This window comes from Gobio gobio, assembly GCF_949357685.1.
Source record: "Gobio gobio genome assembly, chromosome: 5".
NCBI classification, from domain to species: Eukaryota; Metazoa; Chordata; class Actinopteri; order Cypriniformes; family Gobionidae; genus Gobio; species Gobio gobio.
Genome location: NC_137101.1, coordinates 47,524,398 through 47,551,266, shown reverse-complemented (window position 1 = coordinate 47,551,266; position 26,869 = coordinate 47,524,398). Strand labels below are relative to the sequence as shown.

Below are 26,869 nucleotides of genomic sequence, written 5' to 3'. Positions count from 1 at the left end.
CCTCCTATCCTGAGAAGTCCTCTACTATCTACGTAAGGATCCAGTTTTTTCAGAGCGCTGTGCCTAGGGATGTCGTTACTTTCAGCAATGCAGGTAAGCTCTTCTTGGTAGGCTTCCCTCTGAACGCTTCTGATTACAACTTCCTCTGCTTGCGACAACTCTTTCGCTGTACGAGGCTTAGCACAATAGTGCCACGATCTACAGGATCTTTCTCTGTCATCAGACGACTTGTAAGTCTGAGCGACATGTATGAGAGAAGCTATGGCTCCGATTAATGACCTCCAAGAAGAGAATCGATCGAATCTTTGACATTTGAGATAAGAATCGTCAGTGGATAGAGTAGTAGCGAGAGGACGAACCTCTGTGTCCAACTCTGGCCCAATGAGGTCGAATTCCTTTTCCTCCACAGATGGATTCTGATCCACTTGCGACAGGAAGGCAGGTCCTGTAAGCCAGGTGGTGGTGCTCAACAGGGCTACTGGAACGGAGCGGGTGCCGTGGTCTGCAGGGTTATGCTTCGTAGAGACATAGTGCCATTGTGTTGGGCTTGACAGTTTGCGGATACGCTGCACTCTGTTGGCTACATATACGTAGAAACGCCTTGTCTGGTTAAAAATGTATCCCAGGATAACTCTGCTATCTGTGTAAAATTCCACAGCATCTAGAGTAAAGTCCAGCTCATTCATTATCGTCTCTGCTAACTCTGCAGCTAGAACCGCAGCTCCTAGTTCCAGCCTGGGAATGGTATGAGCAGCTTGCGGAGCCAACTTCGTCTTCCCTAGGACAAACCCGGTATGACATGCTCCTTCACTGTTGATGACACGAAGATATGCCACTGCTGCAATCGCTCTGACAGAAGCATCTGAGAAAATGTGGAGTTCCTTTCTCAGAGCCGTAGAGAGAGTAGTATGAACATATGGTCTGGGAATCTCAAGCTGTTTAAGATCTTGCAGAGATAACCTCCACGCATTCCATACTTCTTCCTTATCTTCAGGGAGAGGAGAGTCCCAGTCAAGAGCCTCACCGGAGAGTTCCCGTAACAGGAATTTCCCTTCAATGATGATAGGGGCAACGAACCCAAGAGGGTCGAAGAGACTGTTGACAGTAGCAAGTATCCCTCTGCGAGTAAAGGGCTTCCTAATGTCTGTTACACGAAAAGTGAATGTGTCCCTCTTCACATCCCAGCTAAGTCCGAGACTACGTTGGATGGGCGTAGGGTCGACTTCCAAGTTCAGATCTTTGAAACCCTTTGCATGATCTTCGGTCGGGAATGCGTCCATTACTTCCTTGCTATTAGAAGCGAACTTGTGCAGTCTCAAATTTGAAGTAGCTAGCATTTCTTTTGTTCGTGTCAACAGGTTGATTGCTTCTGCAGCTGTGGGTGTTGACAAAAGACCGTCATCGACGTAGAATTCTCTCTCTACAAAGTGTTTGGCGTCTGAACCATACTCCTCCATGCCATAAGCCGCTGCGTGTCGGAGGCCATAAATGGCTACAGCAGGAGATGGACTATTTCCGAACACATGCACCCTCATGCGGTATTCGATGATCTTTTCCCTGGTGTTATTGTCCTTGAACCAAAGGAATCGAAGGAAGTCTCTATCTTCCTCTTTCACGATGAAGCTGTGAAACATCTGCTCGATGTCTGCAGTTACAGCTACCAGCTCCCTTCTGAAACGTAGTAAGACTCCCAAGAGGCTGTTATTTAAATCTGGACCAGAGAGAAGAACATCGTTCAAGGAGATGCCCTGTGTTTGTGCGCTGGAGTCGAAGACAACTCTGATCTGACCGGGCTTCTGCGGATGGTACACCCCAAACATAGGTAAATACCAACATTCCTGGCCTTCTCGAAGAGGAGGGGCTGCTTCGGCATGGTCACGATCAAAGATGTTCTGCATGAAGGTAACAAAATGAGACTTCATCTGAGGCTTCTTTTCCAGTGTGCGCAAAAGGGAGTTTAGGCGTGTCAGTACCTGCGCTCTATTATTAGGAAGTCGCTGGCGAGGTGTTCTGAATGGGAGTGGTGCAACCCAACTATTGCTCTCGTCCATGAACATCTCTTTGTGCATGATGTCCAGAAAGCGCCTGTCTTCAATGGACAAACCTACTTTGTTATCATCCTTTGATCTCTCAAAGATGGTATCCCCTATAGCGTAGTCATCAGAGATGAAGGTGTCACACGCTAGAGAGATCTCAGGCAGAGGCTTGGCATCAAACTTCTCCTTGACGCTGAATTTGTTGGGACATGGAGGAAGTAGAGAAGGACGTCCATTATCAAGTACATGGGTGCGGTAAGTACTTAGTTCTGCAGACCTGTGTACAGCTCCTAAGCAAACATCTCCTACTACGACCCATCCTAGGTCTAGTCTTTGTGCATAGGGTGCATTATTAGGCCCATTACGTTGCTCCCGTACTTTATGAACCTGAAGGATGTCACGACCCAAAAGAAGTAGGATTTGGGCTTCTGGATCCAAAGGAGGAATGCTATGAGCGATGTGCTTCAGGTGAGTGTGCCAGTGTGCAGCATCAGGAGTCGGTATCTCGGCCCTGTCATCCAGCATGTTGTTGCATTCGATCAAAGTTGGCAATTTCACCTTCATCTCTCCATCCAAAGACTCTATAGTGAAACCTGTGGCTCTTCTGCCTGCTGTCTTTGTCACTCCTGCACAGGTACGTAGGGTGTATGTTGAGCTCTCTCCTTTGATACGCAGCAAGTCAAAAAACTTGGTTCTAGCAAGTGATCTATTGCTCTGATCATCCAGGATCACATAAAGCTTGATTGCTTCCTCTGGGTGGCCTTCTGGGTAAACCTTAGCCAGGCAAATCTTCGAACAAGACCGTGAACCTTTCCCATAACCACAGACTTCGGTACACTTGGAGGTGACCGGTTGCGGTGTGTCTATCTCTCCCTCCCCGCCATACTCGTGTAAGGTAGAAAGTGGCGGTCCTGGGTGAAGTGCTGCGACATGAGCATCACTGCCACATTCCTTACATTTAATAGCTGCTTTACAGTCCCTGGCCAGATGAGTGGTAGTAGCACAGCACCTGTAGCAAACACCTTTCTCCTTTAGGAATGTCTTGCGCTCATCTAAAGGTTTGCTCCTAAAGCCTCTGCAGCGTTTGAGAGGATGGGGCTTCTTATGAATCGGGCAGGTTTTATCCACATCATCCAACTCACAGTTTGAGCTGCGTGTCTGACTCATAGCACCTGATGACACTTCTGTCTTGTGAGTGTAGACTGGGCTTTTCACTTGTCTCTTGAATGGCTGCTCCGGTTTCAAAACACTTTGGATTCCTGAAGACAGAGCAAAACTTGGATCGTTGCGTGTTCGAGCCTCTTTGCAGATGAAATCACAGAAGAACGAGAATGGAGGAAAAGCAACTTGATGTGAAGTTTTATACTGAGAACCTTGAGCCATCCACTTCTCCTGAAGACTGTATGGTAGCTTATCTACGATGGGGGCCACACCTCGTGCGGTGTCAAGATAAGTAAGTCCGGGTAGATAGCCTTCATGTTTCACTGATTCCACTTCCTGAAGAAGATCTCCGAGTTCCCGAAGCTTTTTCACATCTTTGCCGCTGATCTTTGGAAAGCTATCGATCCTATCAAAGAGAGATTTCTCAATAATCTCTGGAGAGCCATAGCAATCTTCCAAACGCTCCCAAGCCTTTCTTAAGCCTGTGTCAGGATTACCTGTATGCACAGCTCTGATCCTTCGCACATGATGTGAAGATTGTTCTCCTAACCATTTTGATAGAAGGTCTAACTGCTCCACCGCTGACAGGTGCAAACCTTCAATAGCGTTAACAAATGATGACTTCCACGCCCAATAATTCTCAGGACGATCATCAAATTTGAAGAGACCTGAATTAACAAGCTCTCTGCGAGCCAAGTACCTGGCGATCTCACTCACGTTCGTGTCGTTGTTAAACGATGGCTGTGGTGTTGTCTTATATGGCGAAGACGTGAATGGTGGCACTTGGGATTTATGGCAAGGTGTTTGCCCTGACTTCTGAGGCTGCTGTGTCATACTCCCAATAACGGGTTTATTGAAGGAATCCCTGACGTCCCAAGCTGTAAAGCGATGCTGTCTTGGGGGTGACTCAGACCTCAACACATGAACAATGGGCTTTAGAGGTGGTTGATATGATTCATCTTCAACAGGAGGAGACAATCCTAGTCGAGACTGGTTCATGACGTAATCACAAGTGCGATCAGAAACTTCCCTCACATCAGAAATCCTTTCTCCGAGCTCACTTTCTGCTGCTGCCTCCAACACTTTCGCCTCAGCGATGGCTGCTGCCACTTCACTCTCATGCTTTAGAACTGATAGCGACGCCTCCATGCGAGCCTCTGTCACTTTCAGTTGAGCCTTTTCAATCAGGATTTCAGATTCTTTTTTAAGGAATTCAGTCTTGGCCCGTGCAGCTTCCAACTTAGCGCAAGCTTTTGCCGCAGCAATGCTAGCCGTTGAGCTTCTCGATCTGTTAGTTGAAGCAGAGGCTATAGATCTGGTTTCTAATGCTTGGCTTCGCTCTGTAGTTTCCTCAGCCTCCGTAGCTTTCTCCGCCATCATGAATTGCTAATGCAGACTAGTAGCGCACAGTGTGATGATGAAAGAGGAGTGGAGTTCGAGTTTGATTTCCTTGAACTGAAGTGCCCGCCGTGCAGCTGCCTTTTTACTATTCTGCCCTAGATGCGTGTTCCATCTACGCAACACTGACAGATAGCTAACAGGAGTCAGAAAAAGGGGCAGACGCAGAAGTAAAGTTGAGATTTTTACTGTAATGTTCTTTCCTCTTCTTTCTCTTTTTTGTAAAACTGAAACATGAAAAGACCACAGATGTCTTATTACAAAATGTTCTTAAAATAAACACAAATGAATTTCCATTGTTTACAATATTCTCTTAACATGTATATCAAAGGCTACATACAGCTCTGCATACTGTTATTGCTGTTAACAAATTAGCATCACTGTAGAATAGTTCGTTTTTAAACTCAAACTTAAGAATTACAAATATATATATATGCACATACATTGTATAATACTGAAAAAGGGTAATAACTTACAGGCAAAGCCTTTCCAAGGCACAAAACGTAAAATAAACAGAGAGAAGCGATCTCTTGTCCAACCGCATGGAAAGAATCTTGAACACTGCGGTTATTTCCTAGTTAACCTCTAACCTAAGAGCCACATGACCTAAACCAACCACTAAGAAAACAGCTCAATGTCCTTTTGCTGTTACACCAAACCGCCACAAGATGGTGCCAAGATATAATAAATGAATGTGCCATGACAGTTCCTAATAATCCTTTAGGTAAGTGTATATGCTGCCCATCATAAATCAAAGCACGAGCCAGACAGAGGTCGGAGGAGAAAACCAGAAAATGACATAATGGACAATATTCGTCTGTATTTGCAATTCATGAGCCGCGGTTCAGCTGCGCAAGACAAACACTGCCAGTGTGTGGATGCACGACGCGCGCGGTGCACATCTCACGGAGGAAAGCTTCCACAATCTTCGCGAGTTCAATGTAGGATTCGCACAACGGCTTGTCCTGAAAGATGGATTTACAAACAGAAGCTGTTTACGGGCCACAACCTTTAAGTCTGATTTATTTTTCATCGATGTGTTTTCCTGTAATAGTTCGTATTGTTATTTGTACGGTGTAGCAAGGAAATACACAGATGACAACGCTGTTCTGCAAACCAGTTTGTTAAATGCTCATTCATACTTGACGTTATCCGACAAACACTTAACGTTAGAAACTTTTTTTAAATCTCAACAGCGAACTTGGCATTAGTGTAAATTATTCTTTGTTAGAGCTTTTATGTATTATTTATCTACATGCTTATTTATCTACAGGTATGCTAAACATGGTTCTGTGTTTGATTTGGCTACTATAGTAAAGCCAATGTTTAGTGTTCGTTTTGGGTTAATAGTTCTTGCGACATATTTGGCTATAATCGTTCTAAAAATACAAAAGTAACAGTGCCATTCAGTAGCGATCACTATAGATCCGCAGTCTTTACTCTTGAGGACTTAACAGGTTCTGCTTGATCATCTTCACTAAAATTGTCTGGGTCCGATTCGGGCTCAAATTGGTATGGTTTTATTGACGCCACTGTTTCTAATACTACCCAAAACACAGTCTACCGGTAAAGGTAAGGGGTGTGACGTTTCCCACAAACGTGCACTAGGCGGTTAGCGAATCACAACACACTAGGCCAGCTAACCAATCTGAGCCCACTGCGTATTTTTGAGGGACTGGCTTCATACAACCCGGAAACCATCAGACCGTTTTTACAAGGAGGGACAGAGCAGTGTAGAATAAAGGTCAACTATATGAAAAATAATGCAATTTTTTTCAAACGAAGCATGAACACATTTTACAGTGCACCCCACAAACACAATCAAGCCTTCAAAAGAATGTGTTTCACAACCCCTTTAAAAAATAAAGTAAATAAGTTTTGTGATACTTGGTGCCACAGTGACACCAAAAAGTTGTCCCAAAAAGTATTGCTATACCACGATACTCAATATGTTGTCCCACTGTGAGTAATTTTTCCCTGTTGCACCTACACAAAATTTGAGGGTTCCCCCACCTGCCAAATCCCACTTTAACCACTGTATATATATATATATATATATATATATATATATATATATATATATATATATATATATATATACTGTATATTAGGGGTGTAACGGTACACGTATTCGTATTGAACCGTTTCGGTACAGGGCTTTCGGTTCGGTGCACCAAACGGCTCTGAATGCAATCTTTAACAGTTAACAGTCGACTTGTTTTAAGTGCGGAACACACATCAATCCGAGTTCCCACACAAACATATTAAGTATTCAGTCCATTTTACCATGAAATTCAATGCCGTTTTGATGCTCTTTAATGTGACGTACTGTATAGACGCATTAGTTCAACTTCAAGCGGCAGCGCGCGAGTGAACGCGATCATCTCTTCCTAAAGAATAAACATAAAATAACATCTCTTAAGGTATGTTGATGATACATTACAACTTACTGAAATGTATCATATGTCGTGTATTCGCTCAATCTGTGTTTCAACCGCGGAAAGACAATAAAACAGCTTGTAAACAATGTCACGTAGCATCACATTTACCTCAGTATTCAGTGTCCACATTTGTTAGTTCACTAGAGAAATCAACTCTTTCACTTAATATATGCACTATATCAGCCTATATATTCATTATATTCTACTGAACCTGTTAGTGATGTCTGGATTATTTAATGTGTATTAAAATAAATCTGTCATGAAAATGACTGACACTGTGTATGAATATAAATGATTATATTTCAACAACGAATTGGAGAAAAAAACTATTTATAATTAGATTTAGAAGTTAATGCAAAAAACTGCCTTATGTGAAGCTTATGAGTGTTGATTATTATATCTAAAAAATAAATAGCAACTGAATTTAGGCTAATAGTATGGGCTCTGTTGTTAACTTTTAATATTATAGCCATGCGTAAGTAAGGGCTCCCTATATAGTTTACAGCATTATCTTTTAAAAACTTTTAATTATAATTGAATTTATTTAAGGACAGACACATTTTTTTCAGTAAACCACTGTTGAATAAAATAAAAAAAAAATTGTAAAACTGCTGTACTGTCAGTTTTGTGTACTGTTTCACCCCTAATATATTATACAGCATGTATATATATATATATAAATGAATATAAATTAATATATAAATGAAAGGCGTAATCAATAATTCAGTGAATGCTATACATGGTGTATATACTATATATATATATATATATATATATATATATATATATATATATATATATATATATATATATATATATATATATATATATATATATATATATATATATATATATATATATATATATATATATATAGTATATACACCATGTATAGCATTCACTGAATTATTGATTACGCCTTTCATTTACATCTGGAAGAGAATTACATACATCTACTTTGCAGAATATATATTTGCTGGCCATGCCTCATGGGAAAAATAGGAAAAAAAATGAATGTTGAATCCATGTTTGTCAAGCTCCTGTCTCAACGTCTCCACAGGCCTCTTCCTTTGTGCCTAGTGGTGATGTTCTGGACCACCATGTCAACAATGCTCTTGTTCCATTGGAAATAAACTGAATGTTCCCAAACTTTAATTCTGAAAAATGTTTGGACACTTACAGTTTTTCAAGAGGACTACAAATGTGCACTATCAAGAAACATGGTCCAATACTTATAAATATTCAAGATTCAAGAGTTTTATTTGTCACATACACAGTTATATACACAATATACAACTGGCAGTGAAATGTAAACAGGTCCGCTCCATGGACAGTGCAAATAACAGTTACAAGAAATTAAAATAGAAATAGAATAAAATTAGAATAAAAAGTATTAACATAAGTAGAATTATAAATAAATCAAGTAAAGATAAAAATAGGAAATAAGATAAAATAAAAATATAAAAAATATGTGGATATGATAAGTGAGATAAACTGTAGACTTAAAAATAAGTGGTTAACATAAAATATATATATATGTATATATAAAGAAGTATAATGTGCAAGGTTTATTACAGGTTGTTACACAGTAACAATAGGAAAGTAAAGTGCAGTGCAATTGCAGTATGTGGATGTTAATGTTAAAAAACCGTATGTTTATGCGTGTGCGGGGTGAAGTGAAGTCACGTGACTGAGTTCAAATATAGATGTAGATTGACAGTAACTCTTTAGATCTGTTTCCCAGCTTCTCTAAAGGAGAGGCTTTGATTTCTTACATGATCAATTAGGGTAACTCTGATTTCATTTGAAATTCATCATATTATGATATACTATAATCAAGCACTATTTAACCCTTAGGACCCTAAGGCTATTTTGTGGCAGAAGAAGTTTTGACAAGTTCTGACATTTGTGTATTTTTTTCAGTTGCTTTAAAGCATATTAATGGCTAAAGTCTGATTACACTGTATTCAGCACAAACAGGGCTACAGTAATATGTGAGCAGCATTTACATAAAAGTTTGTAGTTTTGAGAAAATAATGTTTATGCATAGTTTTTGAAAAAACTAAAATGTTAAGTCTCTGAAATAAGGCCATCTAACACACTTTAAACATTTGTTCACAAGGCTTTTCAGAACGGGATGTTGTTGCCTCAAGTTTTTTTTTTCAAAATAATGTAAAAATAATTTTGATCACTCATTCAGACAAAACAATATAGTCATTTAACTTTTGTAAGACACTTATTGTCAGAATGGCTGTATGCGGGGAGGGTGTGGATCACATGAATAATGCAGTGATTCACACCTGAGGCGTCAACAACCCCCCCCCCCCCCCGAATATCAATGAGGAATGTGACAGAGGGAACTATAATGAATGTGAGGAGACTTCATGATTGAATGTATTGTTTGTAGCTTATTAACAAAATCACGTTTAATTTAAAAGAAGTAATCTGACAACACATTTTCAAAGTCTAAAAGACTTTAGACCTACCTTGTTTTTTAATAGTCTCTTCTGCTCACCAAGGCTGGATTTATTTGATCAAAAATAGTAAAAACAGTAATATTGTGAAATATTTTTTTCAATAAATTTTTTTTTGTTCTATGTGAATACATGGTAAAGTGTAATTTATTCCTGTGATGTCAAAGCTGCATTTATAATCATTACTCTAGTCTTCAGTGTCACATGACCCTTTACAAATCATTCTAATCTGATGATTTGATATGCTCAACAAACATTTCTTATCATTATGAATGTTGAAAACAGTTGTGTATTTTTTTCAGGATTCTTTGATAAATCAAAGATTTAACCCTTAAAGACCTAGAACATTTTTGGGGCGCCTGACTTGCCTGTACTTTTCTTAGTTTTTCTTGTCAAAAATGTGGTGTTTTTACTGTGAACTCAAACAGAACTTCATGAAGTTAGACTTGGTCTACATGTAACAATCCCTCAGCAAGTTATAACATGTATTATAATTAGTGGTGGGCATAGATTAATTTTTTTAATCTAGATTAATCTCACTGTAATCTTGGAATTAATCGAGATTAAAATGGCTCATTTGAATTCTGCCGAAGGGATTCAGAATATGTGTGCTCGTAAGTGATCGTTTGTCTTTTTGTAGTTTGAATAATAAATAACTTCTGTCCCTTCAAGACCTGACGCACGCATGGATCCCAAACACTGTTCCTGTGAGCTGGTTACAACTGTGGTTACGTTAAAACTCACCAATATGGGCATTGAGACATTTTTGAGTGTATTTGACCATTAATAAGATGGAAAAATGATCTTATTTTTGCACTTGTTTGTCAGAGGCGGCATGTGTGTGTGCGCTTCAGATGCGAGCACGAAATCTGCGGGAATTAGTAGAATTAACGTTAAGTGCAAAAATTCAGACCAGTCACACCAATACTAACACGTTGTCATGAGGAAAAATCCAGCAGAACACGCGTTCGCAATGTTCAGAGGGTTAACGGGACTGAATGAGAGGAGGCGGGTGCGTGTCAACTCACTGTTGGTCGGAGAGGAGAGCGCAGCTGAAATCGATACTGTAGAAAATGAGTATTGTATCGTTTCAGATATTTCAGTATCGATACATAGCAAAATATGGATATTTTTGACAACACTAGTAGGCATACACACAGGATCGAAGACTCTTTCTCTCGCTCCCTACAGTGCAATTCGGCTAGGTTTACATCCACGCTAAAATATCAAGGTGAAAGTCATCATAGCTTGCGTAGTACAGATCCAGCTCCCAACCCAACTTTAAGAATAGATTAACTAGATTTAATATTTTTTTTATCGCCCGATAAGAGTCTCACGTTAACGCAGCACATTAACGCCGATAACGGCCCACCACTAATTATAATATTATTAATGATATTAACTAATATAATATAAACTAATGATCAACAATCGTTTCTGTTTGGCTCAGGGGAACAGCCCACATGCGTTTCCTTAAAGCTACACTGTGTAATTTTTTTAGTTAATTATTAGCTAAAAACACTTAGTTCTTTCTAAAATATATGTGCTCATTAATGTATATTTTCTTCTTTCAAGTAATAAAGTATTCTCGTAAGTTTATAATATGCCATTGAAAATACATACGGTAATGGGTTCGAATGCTGGTCGCCATGTTGCCCCTCCATCTTGAAAGTACATCAGCCAAAGAGGGACATACCCGTGAATTCAAGCTTCGCCTTTCTTTTTTTTTCTTTTTTTTTTTTTAACACTCGATGGCACCGTGTCGAATGTGGACGAGGTCGAAATGGAAGCCATATATAAATTTTGGACTAAATCGGCCACCGTAGGAGTTAAAACGAAATCGGAATTGAGAGGAAGAGAAACGTCTCGGGTTATGACTATAACCCTTGTTCCCCGAGAAGGGAACGAGACACTGCGTCGTCGAGTGACAACACTCTGGGAACGCCCACAGCGTTACGCATCTGAAGTATGAATGAAATCAAGCCAATCTGATTGGTGGTGCGTCGTGACATAGTAGATGACGGCATACCCGGAAGATACAAAAAGGAAGCTGATGCAAACACACACTAGCTCTTTTGCGATGAAGCAAGCGCTCTAGCCGTGATAGGTGTGGCGACGAGACGCAGTGTCTCGTTCCCTTCTCGGGGAACAAGGGTTATAGTCATAACCCAAGACGTTCCCCTTCGAGGGAACTCGCACTGCGTCGTCGAGTGACAACACTCTGGGAACGTTAATACCCACTAGGCCACACCGAAATCACCCCACATCCCAGTGTGAAGCTGGAACCCCAGGCACACTTAGGACGCAAGCACTCGAGCACCAGGCGTCACCGGGAGGTGCAGACTGTTAAATCTTATGAAGGTGTGCGGGGTGGCCTACCCGGCCGCCTCGCATACCTCTTGAAGCGAGACGCCAGAAAGGAGGGCCACTGAGGAAGCCATGCTCCTGGTGGAATGGGCCCTCACGGCCATGGGTGAAGGCAAATTGCGCACCCTATAAGCCGTGGCTATAGCCTGGACAATCCAATTACTGATCGTCTGCATTGACGCAGGCAGCCCCTTCTTGGGTGAGCCAAAGCACACCAACAATTGGTCTGACCTTCTCCAATGGGAAGACTTCTCCAAATAAATACTCAGAGCTCTGACCGGGCAGAGCAGATGAAGTCTCCCCTCTTCCGCCGTCAGGTGGGGAGGGGGATGGAAAGACTGAAGAACCAGAGACCGGGCTCCCTGAGATGGAACCTTGGGAATGTAGCCCGGTCTAGGGTGAAGGATGGCCCTCACTCTGCCGGGGGCAAACTCCAGGCAGGTTGGCGTGACCGCCAAGGCCTGGAGATCTCCCACTCTCCTCAGAGAGGTAATGGCGAGGAGAAAGGCCACCTTCAGCGTCAGGTTCTTCAGCTCAGCCAGCTCCAGTGGCTCGAAGGGGGCCTCAGCCAGCCCTTCAAGAACCACCGCCAGGTCCCAGGTTGGGACTCTGGAGCGAGCCGCAGGCCTCATCCTCCGCGCCCCACGGAGGAACTGTACAACCAGGTGGTGCTTCCCCAAGGGTCCATCACCTAGAGGTGCGTGGAAAGCCCCAAGGGCAGCCACGTACACCTTCAGGGTGGACGGGGTAAGACCAGAGGAGAAGCGATCTTGGAGGAACTCCAGCACTGAAGCCACTGGGCAGTTAACTGAATCCACCTCACACTCTCTACACCAAGTGGAAAATACGTTCCACTTGAGGCTGTACAGTCTCCTGGTAGAAGGAGCCCTGGAGCTGAGTAAGGTCTCGACCACCTCTGCTGACAGGCCCGCCTCTAGGTACCGAGCCCCCTCAGGGGCCAGACCCAGAGGCTCCATAACTCTGGCCGGGGGTGAAATATTGTGCCCCCTGCCTGAGAGAGCAGATCCCTTCTCAGAGGGATCCGCCACGGAGAGCCGTCTAGTAGAGCTATGATGTCCGAGAACCATACTCGAGTGGGCCACCGGGGTGCTACTAAGAGCAGGCTGATGCCCTCCCGGCGGACCCGCTCCAGAACTCTAACATAACATAGCTAACATAATTTATTTTGTAGCCTTTGGTATGCTTTGCACAACAAAAAGTTAATTGTTCTGGTAAATCGCGAGTTTCGGTCTGAATTGTTTCCGTTTTCTTGTTCTTGATTTGTTGTTCTTCTGTGTTTTAATAAATGTGTGTTATCAGAATCACCTTCATTCTTTCATTTGATTTGACATTATGGCTAAGGCAAATTGTCTTTAAAAGTAATAACCAGACAAGAGTTATTAGTCTGTGTTTATCTTAAACTGCCGCTTCAGTGCAGGAGCAAGAGTTGTGAGACAATGAGCACGATCTCATGAGACACTACAATTAGCTTGTATACTAATAATTCATTAATAAGGAATGTTTTCTTGTACAAAATTAAATATTTAAGTTAAATTCACAGTGTAAGACAAAAGGCTAACAATGTAAAGATCAATATTTGTGTATATTATTCTGATAACATACATTTATTAAAACACAGAAGAACAACAAATCAAGAACAAGAAAACAGGAACAATTCAGACCGAAACTCGCGATTTACCAGCACAATTAACTTTTTGTTGGGCAAAGCATAGGCTACAGAATAAATTATGTTATTGAAATATTGAGTAACGTAACGGAATACGTTACAAATTACATTTTTGGGCATGTATTCTTTAACGAAATACATTTTGAAAGTATCCTTCCCAACACATTTGAACATAGTAAATGAGTGAATGTCAAACCTCAGTATGTCCAGTTGACAGTGTGAACTCTTCAGTCCATCCGAAAGAAGCTTCACTCCTGAATCCTGCAGGTCATTGTTACTCAGGTCCAGCTCTCTCAGGACAGAGTTTGAGGATAAAACTGATGACAAACTCTCACAAGACTGAGCAGTGAGATTACATATGGAAAATCTGAACAAGAAAAACAGTAATTGTAGTGATTGAGTGATTTTTAGTAATTAACTTAATGGGAAACAAACATTGAAAGTATTTGAAACTCAAACCTCAGTATCTCCAGCTTACAGTTTCTCTTCAGTCCATCAGAAAGAAGCTTCACTCCAGAATCCTGCAGGTCATTGATACTCAGGTCCAGTTCTCTAAGGACAGAGTTTGGGGATTGTAGAGCTGAAGACAAACTCTCACAGGACTGAGCAGTGAGCTTACATCCACATAGCCTGTGTAGAGAACAAAACAAACAGAGATATCAATGTGTTTATTAGGTAGGGTTTATAATCTGGGGCCTGATGTATTAAAGTATAAAGAAATGTGCATATGTAATTTTCCACGCACATATCGGGGTTTATAAAAAAAAAATTAGGCGGAAACTAGTGCACACCTTACGGACACTCTAGACCGTGCGTACGCACTATTACTGGAGTGAGTGAAAAAAATGAAGTACACTGAACGATTTAAACTCTGTTTTACATCTGATATACACATTTAGATTAACACTAGAACTGCCACGGGGTAAAATTTACCCATGGCTCTTTTTCAAATGTACATGACAGATTTTCAATAAAATATCCAAGGCTCCCAGTCATTGACTTTTACTAAAATTGTGTTATTTACAATCCCCTGTTGTTAAAAATGGTTTACATAAACTAGAATAAAAAATGGGCATTTATACCTATAAGTGCCAGCGGGTCAAATTTACCCCTATATTATTCCTTTAAATTTGCGCTGTATTTGAGCAACGTGACGGCTTACTGTAAATGGTCACACAACACACAATCAAATGAAGATGTTTTAGCCTATTTATAAATGTTCAAACTTTGGATTAATTATACATTTTTGCTTTATATTTTTTTATTGTGTATTGTTTGCTGCTGTGTTGCTATTTATTCAAGTCTGCCCGTTTCCTGAAAAACAATATTTCCTATCTATGATGTAATGAATAAAACAATTAGCATGATATTGGTTTTGTTCTCTTATTCAAATGATAAATGATATAACTAAACTATTTAATAATTACTTAGGTGAAAATGTGCGCTTGAATTTGTCGTTGCACATGTACATGCATCGTATGTCATCCTTTGTTATAAATCCTATGCAGCGGTGTATTATTATTGCTCTTTATTGTCTATTTAGGGTATTTTAGTCATTTAAATAACATGGGTTATCTTTATGTAATTAACCACATTTTATTATAATATTAAACCACCCAAATATTTATTTATTTCCTTCTAATTCGCGTTGTAATTGCAGGCTGATTTAGCTTCGATATTCAGCAAAAAGTGATTAGTGTAGCCTGCTTAAAATAGCATAAAACAACAGAACAAAAACATAGTTGATGTTTAAAAATAATAATTTCATGACTCTATACATTACTTTGTGAAGACAGTGGCATAATACAGTGACATATTATGTTTTTAGCCACATCAAAACTGCATGGGTCAACTGCAAATCATCTGCATGGGTCAATTTTACCCGCTGGCGGTTTTAGGTATACAGCGTCCTCTGGAGGTTCTAGTGTTAAATATGCCACACTCATTAATGAAGTTAAGCACAGAAATGACATGAAATCATTATCCAGAAGTAAAAAATTTTTTATATTAATTTAAATGAAAACTTTTGTAGTGGATGAGCTGCCTTTAAACATAGCATGCCACAGGAAGTGTTCAATGTTTTAACTAGAAATGAGTGATTGGTGCGTGATAATTCTGCTTTAAATTGTGTTCTAAATAGCAAAACTTGTGTTCTGAGAAAATATTTTCATACAAATAATGATCAGTAATGTACACTTGACTCTAAGCAGATGGCTTAGCAACAAAGACGGTATAATGAGCGACACGTAGAACTCGCTCAGTGATCGAACGGTCCATTGGCCGGTTTGAATAAGTCACAGTCCTGATGACACAGTCCTGTACAATCTCTGCTGTTGATATCATGCACAGACAGTAGCCCAATGATAACCAGTTTCATGGTCTTCCCAGTATTATGAAAAATACCATTGTATTTTAAGGATAGAGTTTGAAAAGAACTGAGTCAGACAATTATTTACATAATTGTATAATTTACATAATTGTCTATTTGTTTCCATTAAAAATGTATAGGCTAAACATCCTAAAATATAGGATGTTTTGATTTGTTTAAAGCAATTAAATACTATTTGGCCAGTGGAAAAGACTCAGAATAACTCTTCTCAGAAAACCTTCTCTGAAATGTAGTGTATACAATTTTAATTTATTTATTCTAAAACAAGACACGGATACTGAATGAATTTTTAGGAATGTAATGTGATGGTACATAGCTGTCATGGTTGGTCTTGGGTTTTTTGTCATGTTCATGTTTCATGCCTTTTATTTTAGTTTATTCACAGTCATGGATCATGTTTGTCCTGTGATTTCCCTTGCTCTCATGTCATGTGCTTCCCTTGGTTCATGTGTTATGCTCTCATTAGGCTTCAGCAGTACTGCTGTTATATTGCAGTAAAACTACAAAAAAAAACTGCATTTCTCTACATGAATAAAAACTGCAGTATTTTTTTGTAAGGGTAGCATCAAGCTACATAACACTATATAAAGATTAAAATTACACATTCACTCAAAATGTCATTTTAGACCACCATCATTTGTATTAGCTTCCTGTCGCGATATAATGGGGATTTCATTCATATGGTGATGTTAAACCATGTTATATTTAGCATTTTATATGGAGCTCATCGCTACACCTGCTTAGCATTTATAATGTAAACATCCATTATTGATATAAAATAGCAGAAAAAACATGAAAAATCACACAAAAACCTTATGCCATAGTTATTGTGTGTTTATTAGCTTCTTAGTTCACACATAGAAATGTAGAATTGGTTCGTTCTTCACAGAGACAGAATGAGGAAGTGTAAACACAGAGGAGCGTCATGCAGAGGGCATGATTGAGCACGTAAAATGATTGACAGCTAGAGAGCAAATGGGCGCATGAAGACTCATATCTGACGCAAATAAGGAAGAGGAGAGACAGAGAGAGCTCTGTACATGTTTCAGCTGTATGGAGATCGGATATTTCAGTGAGAAAATAAATCAATATTTCTACAGATGTGCACTTTTGAACTAAGAGCTGACCTGAAATCTGTTATTTGCGAGCTGTGTGGACACAACGTAACCGCAGCAGACGAGAGAGAATTAATTTGCATGTGATATTCCATTCAAAACATCTTGCATTACAGATTGGTTACTTTTCACTCCTGACATAAAGTAATAAATTTATGTCACTGCAGCCCAGTTTTATCATAAACACTGGTCAAATATCAAAGCTGGAGTCTTTAATCTGTCTAATGATACTGAGTTTGTCCAGATAAAGTAAGAGTGTGATGTTTTAATGAGTAGTGAATGTTGAACAATAGTAATCTGGGGCCGTCTGCGATCTTTGACTGCAAAGGAGTTAAACAGTATGTGTTAACAAAAAATATAGGCCTAAAGAACAAAAGCATTATAAGCAAGCAGCACGAACGGGGAAAACGCTAATAAAGCAGAGCACACCAGTTATAATGCAGAACGTACATATACACTTGAGTCGGTATATCTAGTTATTGTGTTTATATTGTTTCATATGTTCATGTTGAGAAAAACGATAATATCATGTGGTTGATATTATTTTTGGGTGAGAAAATGAAAAACAACAAAAAATATAGGCCTAAAGAACAAAAGCATTATAAGCAAGCAGCACGAGTGGGGAAAAACGCTAATAAAGCAGAGCATGCCAGTTATAATGACACAAAGATAACCATGTTATGCAAAGTTTCTAACGGCACTTTGTGTTTTCTGTTTTTAAACTTTTGACCAAACTTAAAGGAAGCATATGTCTCGAGATAATTTTGCTATCATATAAGTTGTCTAGCTCTCAGTCATGAATGCAGTGATGGACAGCTGTCTTTCCTCGTTCACCTGGTGTTTGGATTTCATGTGGTTTCTCATTGTGGTGGTAATATTACGATAGCTCAGTTTCAATAATTAATTTTCATCAATTTTCATTCAAGTAATTCCAAACACCGCAAAGTAGACGACGACATTATGTGACCAAACACAATCAACTTAACACGCTCCACAGCTCCACCCAGTGGATTAAGTTATGACTGCGAGTTTTAGAGGGATTTATCATGGATTCACTGCATTTACGGCCAGCAAAGCAACGTAGTAAAAATTAAATAGTATTTTTATTTTTTGAATATTGAATATTCGACTATTCATGCACACTCCTAATGCAAACACCGTGCGAGCATCACTACGGGAAGCAGAAAGTGTCCAACTTCACGTCTCCGTTTTCATCTTCTCCCAACCTGCACGCAGTGGTGTAAAGTAACAAATTACAAATACTCTCGTTACTGTAATTAAGTTGTTTTTCTCAGGAATTGTACTTTATTAAGTCGTTTTAAAACAGTGTACTTTTACTTGAGTACATTTTAAGTGCTGTATCGGTACTTTTACTGTGCTATTTTCCCTAAACCTGCCGTCAATACATTATGTCTATTTTTTTCTTATCAACGTGATTGGCTAAGATGAATAATCAGTCCTGTGACTTCAGTCAAATCAATGATAGCATCCAGCCTAGAGTGAGAGGCACGCGCACTTTATGAAAGGGGATTCTTGCTGGTTGCTGTATGATGACTGAAATCGTGAAATTGCCTTAAACAATTCCTAAAAATAAACTGCAGAATATTACATTTTCTAATACATGCACAAATGGTCCGTATTCTGTTAGCGTATTGAGCTCGCGGTGCCATCTGCTGGAAACACTGAAAATTTAGCTTGATTGTTTGCCAGGCTTCAGTGCATTAGGCATTAACTGATCGTCACTGCTAGATTTATGTCCCTTACATCGATTTCGCCCAGCATGTAAACGCATTAACCTTTTAACCGCTTTCTGTATTTAAATCAGGTTTCTTTTTTTTAATTGCAAGCAAAAATAATCAGTTGTGAATAATGATTCTGATTTCTGAAGTGTATTCATTTTACAGAGAAAACATCCATTGAAATTAAAGCAGTACATGCATCTTGAAAAGAAAGTTTTTTAACGTAAAATTGTTAATTTACAACTCTTTGCAACCTTTTTTAATTAACCACAAGAAAACCTCTACAGAATGGTTGTTATAAATGTTACCAGATTATTGGTTGCTTTCTCAAATATTCCATGGCTGTATTTTTAGCGCTAACAGTCAAAAATAAAACTTGGAGAAATACTGAAATACTGTTGGTGATCTCTTGTTTTTTGTTCTTACTTAGAAACATCCATAAAAGTGTAAGCTACATTTTTAATTTGCAGGGTATAAGGTGGAATAACATTCATAGCATAATACTCACTACTATACTCACTAACTGCTCTTGAGTACTTTTAAAAGGGCTACTTTTTACTCCTACTTTGAGTAGTATTTAGGACAGGTACTTTTACTCTACTTGCACTACATTTTTTGACAAGTAACAGTACTTTTACTTGAGTATGCTTTTTCAGTACTCTTTCCACCACTGCCTGCACCTGTTTGTCTTGTCATATGATACTCTGCTCTGTTTGTCATTGAATCATTGTTTAATTGTTCACAGGTGTCCCTTGTTTGCTCATTAGTCTTGTGTGTATAAATAGGCTTCATGTTTCTAAAGTCTCTTGTCTAGCAGTGTTTGTGTTATTCTACTGTTGGTCAATTTATGCATTTCAGTCAAGCCAAGATCACTGCACATGGGTTCAAATGAACTTGCCTTCAGTGGACATACTGATGTAGTCATATTTCCCTAATGTCTTAAATATGGCATCACAACGTGGATGGGAATGTGCATGGAAATGATATGCAGATGATGTTATGCATAGTAAAACTAGGTGTTGTAAGCTCCATAGTCAAGTCACCTTTATTTATATAGTGCTTTTTACAATGTAGATTGTTTAAAATAATTTGATTCGGCTGTACAGCCGCTCTGGAGAAAACAGTGACGTCATCAGTTAAGTTCAATTATCATACAGTGACAATGTGGGCAGATCAGTAAAATAGTTGTGTTCCCAACTAAGCAAACCAAAGGGAAGAGGTGACGGTGGCAAGGAACCAAAACTCCATCTGGTGGCAGGATGGACAAAAAAAAACCTTGGGAGAAACCAGGCTCAGTCGCGGTGCCAGTTCTCCTCTGGCCAACAAACGGGTTCAGGCAACATTACAGGTCAGCCACATAGGGTTATTTCAGGGAGGAGACGGGATGGAGATGCATGTAAGCACAATCTGTTTATTCATAAAGGGAATTTTGCACAGGTTCTGGTGTACGCATGGTTTTATAAATCTGAAAACTTTTGTACAAACGCAAAATCTAGCTTTTGTGCTTACGCACACTTTTAGGATGAAATCTATGGAAAATGTTATACATGAGGCCCCTGGACTGCATGTTTGTGCTAAATAGGGTTTGGCGATGTCTCCTAAATTGGCAGTTGACAATGTTTACAGTAAAACATCGTGATGGACGATGATATCGTCGTTTTTTTAAAAATAAAAATATATAATTTACTATATCGGTATTTTACTATCTCTTTACATAAATACTATTTTCTACTTAAAAACTATATCATTTCGTTATTTTACTAACCCAAATAATGACTCATCCGCGCTAGGTTGCACGTGAGGGAAAAAAGTCGCTTCCTTCCACTTAAGAAGAGTTGTGCACTTTTTTTATTTTAATATATCTCTTTACATAAATACTATTTTCTACTTCAAAACTATAATTTCGTTATAAACCCAGTGTTTTGTATGTTAATGCTGTTTTACGTGAATAATACCACGGGAGTGAAGCACAAAGCTTTGTTTACAAAGGAAATAAATTCACAGATAAATGTTACATCGCAGCCATTCTATTTAGCGATTTCTGTGAATTTTAACAATAGGCCTAACGTTAGTCCATTTTATCCCACTGGACATGGACATATATCTCGTTTCTTTTCTCAAATCTTCACTCACGTCGCACCCGTTTTCACAGGGAATTATAAATGTTTCTTCCTTTCGCTTGTTTATAATTAAGTCTAATATACCCATTAACGTCCTTTACTGTGGGAAAGTAGAAAAACACTGTAAGACGAATAGGCTACCTTTTTACTTCAACATTTATTTAACACAGTTTGTGCTTGTTATTAGACTTGGTACGGCACGTTAAGTTTATTTGAAAAGCGCATTACACACACACACACACACACACACACACACACACACACACACACACACACAGGCGATTTTACTTTCGCTTTCTCTGGCAGTGTATAATCAAACATAGCTTAAATGTCTTGATGATATCGTCCATCGGCACAACCCTAGTGCGAAATACAGTGTAATCAGACTTTAGCCATAAAATGTTATGAGGAACTGTGTCAGGGCATGTCAAAACATCTCAGAGGCCACAAAAAAGCCTCAGGGTCAACTCCTGAGGGTTAAGTTCATAACTCATCTATGCCAGTGTTTCCCCTACCATTGTTTTGGGGGGGCAGCCCGCCTGAAAGAATGACAAAAAATATTCGTCATTAAGGTCGACAATAACAGCCCGATGGTCCGGTGCCAGTGTGGAAGACACTCTGGCCAGTTGCCGCAACTGTCACGTGCCAGTGGTGCATCTTCACGGAAGTTGATAATTTGCACATTTTTTAGCCATGCCAATTTAAAGATTCAAGCGCACATAGACGAGAAAGTGTCTCTTGGTTTGGTACTCATGAAGCGCACCAAAACACATCCTAAGCGCCCACGCATCTCACAGCGTGCACAAATTCACACAAAATGATGTGTACAAAATGCCTATCTTGTCAAGTATCATCCTAAACATAGTCGATTATGTCTTAAGTAAACGTAAACATGAAATTTGCCAGTCACTGCCAGAGTTTTTGGTCATTTTCACAAGTTTCATGGCCCACAGAGCCTCTGTTTTATTCTAGCTTCATGCAGTCTTTTTTTAATCAACACTTGAAATGTTGCAAGTTTCATGAAAAAGCAACATTTTGAGCATAAGGCGGAGAAAATCACATTTTTGTAAAAGACTGACGTTACGTCCGGATGTGATTCAGAACGATGATCAAACACAGATGGAGTAGATCGAGCTCAGCAACACCCCCAAAGCTTCCCAGCCCTATAGCTCGTCCTGGGTCGATATTTCATTTAGTAACATTAGGCAGTTTTGATTTATAGGCTTCCTAATGTTGATGATCGCATTATTTTACACATGCACCTGCTGAGATAAGATATTGGTAATTTCTGCTTCGTCTTTTGGAGATGCGTAATAGCGTCAATGGCTATATAAATATCAAGATAACAAAAGACAAATAAATCACTAACTGCTCTTGACTGAATAACTTTTAATAAGGGTTAGTCTATTTTATTTTATTTTATTTATTACTTTTTTGATGTGGGGCCAGTGAAAATTTTGGCAGGGCAAGTACAAATTTGAACCAGTAGAAAACATCCTTAGTATTGAGCCCTGATATATTCCAAAAAACGTACATGCAAGCTCCATGTAGTAACTTAAAAAAAATGTTGAAGAGGAACAGAGAAGGTGACAATCCTAAACAGTTTTTTTTCTTAAAAGCAACAAAATCCAGAGAAACAAATCAAGCAAAGCCAGCCTCTGTTGTGTTGCAAATAGTTGTGTGATGTGTAAATAAATGTAGTTTATATTTATTTACCAAATTTATGTGCACTCTTGCCATTTCAGCTCACTCTAGAAATGCGCCGATGCAAACAACTGCCTACTGCGCGCCGCGTCTATGACTACACCACGTATCCATAACACGCCCACTCCGCGACACTGGTAGTTTCGGGAGGTCAAATGCACAAGGAAAGGGAATATGTTTTAAAATTGTAATTATGACATGAAACAATGTTCATTGAAACAAACCGTTAATGAGAATCACTTAATGAAAATCGGAAATTTGGGAAAGATTTCATTGGAAATAATTGGAATTGGAAAAGTAATAGAGGTGTGAGTCTTCACTTGCCTCACAATTCGATTACAATTCAGAGGGTAATGATTTGATTATAAAGCGATTCATGATGCATCTTTTGCTCCAATTTTTTTATTAATAATAATTAACATATTAATAAATAACAATATAGTTATTTTTAAAATTTTATCTCTATTATTAAAATTCACGCACAGCTGCACGGGCATTCATTATGGTGTGGAGCAGAGTGAGCAGTTTCAATTAAGTCCTATGGAAGACAAGTTTCCATAGGAATTAACTGAAAATGCTTGCTCAGCTCCACGCCATTGGACACATTTTGTGTGCATTTTACTTTCGCTTTCAAATTAGCTGCAATTGCTTGAATGGTGGGTTCATTATTATTCTGAATTTAAAGAAACAATAACTAGAAAAACAAAACTAATCCTTTGCAGGTTATTAGCATTAGGTTTGAATCCACCTCTCCTTGAACTGTCACCTTATCGTGGTGGAGAGGTTTGAGTACCCGAATGATCCTGGGAGCTATGTTGTCTGGGGCTGGTCTCCCAAGGCAAACAGGTCCTTGGTGACGGGCCAGACCAAGAACAGTTCACAAACCCTTATGACCACAATCAGACCAAGGACCGTGACGTCGCCCGGCATGGCGCAGCCGGGGCCCCACCCTGGAGCCAGGCCCGGGGTTGGGGCTCGTATGCGAGCGCCTGGTGGCCGGGCCTCCCCCCATGGGGTCCGGCCGGGCTCAGCCCGAAGGAGTGACGTGGGGCCGCCCTCCTGTGGGCTCACCACCTGCAGGAGGGAGCGTAAGGGGCCGGTGCTTTGTGAATCGGGCAGCAGTCGAGGGCGAGGCCCCCGACGACCCGATCTCTGGACACGGAATCTGCCCAAGATACCTGGACAGGTATCTTGGGGTCTTGTTCACGAGTGAGGGAAGGATGGAACGGGAGATTGACAGACGGATCGGTGCAGCTTCTGCAGTAATGCGGTCGATGTACCGGTCTGTCGTGGTGAAGAAGGAGCTGAGCTGCAAGGCAAAGCTCTCGATTTACCGGTCAATCTACGTTCCTACCCTCACCTATGGTCATGAGCTGTGGGTCATGACCGAAAGGACAAGATCCCGGATACAGGCGGCCGAAATGAGCTTTCTCCGTAGGGTGGCTGGGCGCTCCCTTAGAGATAGGGTGAGGAGCTCGGTCACTCGGGAGGAACTCGGAGTAGAGCCGCTGCTCCTCCACATCGAGAGGAGCCAGCTGAGGTGGCTCGGGCATCTATATCGGATGCCTCCTGGACGCCTGCCCAGGGAGGTGTTCCAGGCACGTCCCACCGGGAGGAGGCCCCGGGGAAGACCTAGGACACGCTGGAGGGACTATGTCTCCCGGCTGGCCTGGGAACGCCTCAGGGTTCCCCCGGAAGAGCTAGAGGAAGTGGCTAGGGAGAGGGAAGTCTGGGCGTCTCTGCTTAGACTGTTGCCCCCGCGACCCGGCCCCGGATAAGCGGAAGATGATGGATGGATGGATGGATGGATGGATGGTTTGAATCCAAACTTTTACATTTTGCTTTGAAACCAAATTTTCCGCCATCCTCTTGACAGTCAAAAGTGAAGGCGAAATGTGTGACGCGAGGAGAAATCTGACTCACACTGCATTGAACAGATGCTTTCAGTTTTTAATTGTAAAAAAGTGTCTGTTCTCCAACTGCTCTAAATTATTTTATATACGGTGCCGTGTTGGGCAAGTGATGTAACTGTACACTTTGTAAAAAAAAGTGTATGTGTACTGTACTCTAGGGTGACCAGACGCCCTCGTTTTCCGGGGACAGTCCCTGGTTTTTGGTGTTCTGTCCCCAACTGGAGCTGTCCCCGGAAATGTCCCCGTTTTACAACTAGTTAAAAAAACCAGCATATACATTAAAGTAATACTGTTTGTCTGTGCTTTATAACAGGGCCTCAACAGGTGCGGGATTGTTTTGTACCCAAAAGTTCCGCAGTCACAACGCAGTGATCATCCCACATTTGAACTATAAATATAAAAAAAATTAAACAATTACACTTGCAACAAATACATGTGCAGAATACACATACTTAAACACATGCTTAAAATAAGCCTAAAATGCAAAATAACAAGAGCAATTAAAGATAGTAAGAGTTATTTTCAAGCACAAATGTAACAAAACCTATGAAGTAAAAAAGTAATTTATACAGTATAAACTTGTGAAAATGAAAGTATTAAATACAATTATATTTGTTAAATAGTTTTATTTATTATCATATTTATGTTGTTTTATATTTGTAATGTGTTTTTGTTAAGTCATGTTATAATATTGTTTTGAACGGCTTGTGATTTAGAATGTTTACTATTAACTGTTTTCATTGTTTGATAGTTTTTTTGTTTTGTTTTTGCGGGTGCGGTGAATTGTATTAAAACCAGACCAAAAATCGTAATAATCAAACTAAATCATAATAATTATTAATGTTAATAATAATATAGGGAGCCCACAACAACAACGACAACAAAAAACATTCACAAATATATTGTCCCCGTTTTTAATTAATAGATAATCTGGTCACTTTAGTGTACTCCACTAGATTAACTGAGACTTGTTACAGCACTTGCATGCTGTTGCCCTTGTTTGTTTAGTTGCTTTTATTGCTTTCCTCATTTGTAAGTCACTTTGGAAAAAAACGTCTGCTAAATGATTAAATGTTAATGTAACTAACTTTAACATCAACCATGTCCACACTTTATTTTCTCATTTATGCATGTTCTTTTTGTCAGCCTTGTGTGCTTGGAGAAAATGCCACTCATACATCCATGCTACAATATAGACTGGGGAAAATATCTGCTAGTCAGTTATGAACAGTGTTGGGGAGTAACAGAATACATGTACCGGCGTTACGTATTCAGAATACAAATTATGAGTTACTGTATTCCGTTACAGTTTAAATAGTTGGTATTTAGAATACAGGTACATTGTTGAAATCAATGGATTACATTACGATACTTCTCTGTTTTACTCTCTAAATAAATTAAGACGACTCTATGCATTTCCCAGAACGCCCCAATATGAAAACGCACAATGCTTTGCTTGATCACAATGGAGTCGGAAGAGGAGCAGCGGGAGCTAGAGGTAGACAACAGAGAACAACAGAGCCAGGGCAAGAACGCGTTTATATCTTGGAAATTAAAACAGCATTTCACATTAAAGAAAGAGAATGGAGAACGAAATATAACTGTGCAGCGTCAGTGAAGAGCGGCTCTGTGATCAGTTATATAAATGCTGCGAGTTTAAAAACCATCACGCGTCAAAAATCTTCAACTAGTAAAACGAAGCGTTCATGAACCTGTTGTCCTACAAAGTACAACGTTTAATAACACGTTTTAACTCCCTTCATATAGTCAGTCGAGTGTTTGTGAGCTGATGTGGCTTCTTATCACAGAATGAATCAATAGCAGGGCTCCAGACTGCGACTAAAACGGTCGCATTTGTGACCAAAAATATTAATTTGCGAGTGATATTTTTTGCTGAGATCGCCATTGGTGACCAGTCTTGTTGTGTGTTGACGTAATAAAATGAGACGACGCGCAGCAAAGTTACAGGAAAAAATACGGAGCGTCAAAATACGCGTCAGAAACGGATGTCAAAACGGAAAATATGCTTTTTCAAAGCCCTCATCTCTATCAAGCAACAACACTGACGGCTGTGCCAGCCAGAGAGAGATAGAAAGCGACAGAGACGTGTCAATGAATGAATATCCAAGTACTCTACTTGTAAAAGTGCAGGAAGGCTGTGTGGACGCCAACTAATCAGTAACAATTCTCGTTTTTAATTGATACTGATACTTATTCTCAATATATTTTACTCTTATTAAACTTTTCTGTTACTGCCTTAACTTCACAGGAATAAGCAAAACGTATCACCGCCCTGCCCGACGGGCTATTTTAAATACTGAATAA

General features: G+C 39.8%; 1 protein-coding gene across 7 annotated transcripts in view; it reads right to left on the bottom strand.

Annotated features, from left to right (window-relative positions):
* The window catches only part of LOC307126551 (NACHT, LRR and PYD domains-containing protein 12-like), a 156,921-nt gene that overhangs the window by 74,817 nt on the left and 55,235 nt on the right, over positions 1-26,869 (bottom strand). For all 7 annotated transcript variants that reach the window (XM_079817139.1, XM_079817140.1, XM_079817141.1 and 4 more), the window contains 2 exons: positions 14,024-14,194; positions 13,761-13,931 (listed from right to left, as the gene is read on the bottom strand). In XM_079817139.1, coding sequence (XP_079673265.1) covers positions 13,761-13,931; positions 14,024-14,194 — 342 coding nt within the window. The remainder of the gene's footprint in view (positions 1-13,760; positions 13,932-14,023; positions 14,195-26,869) is intronic.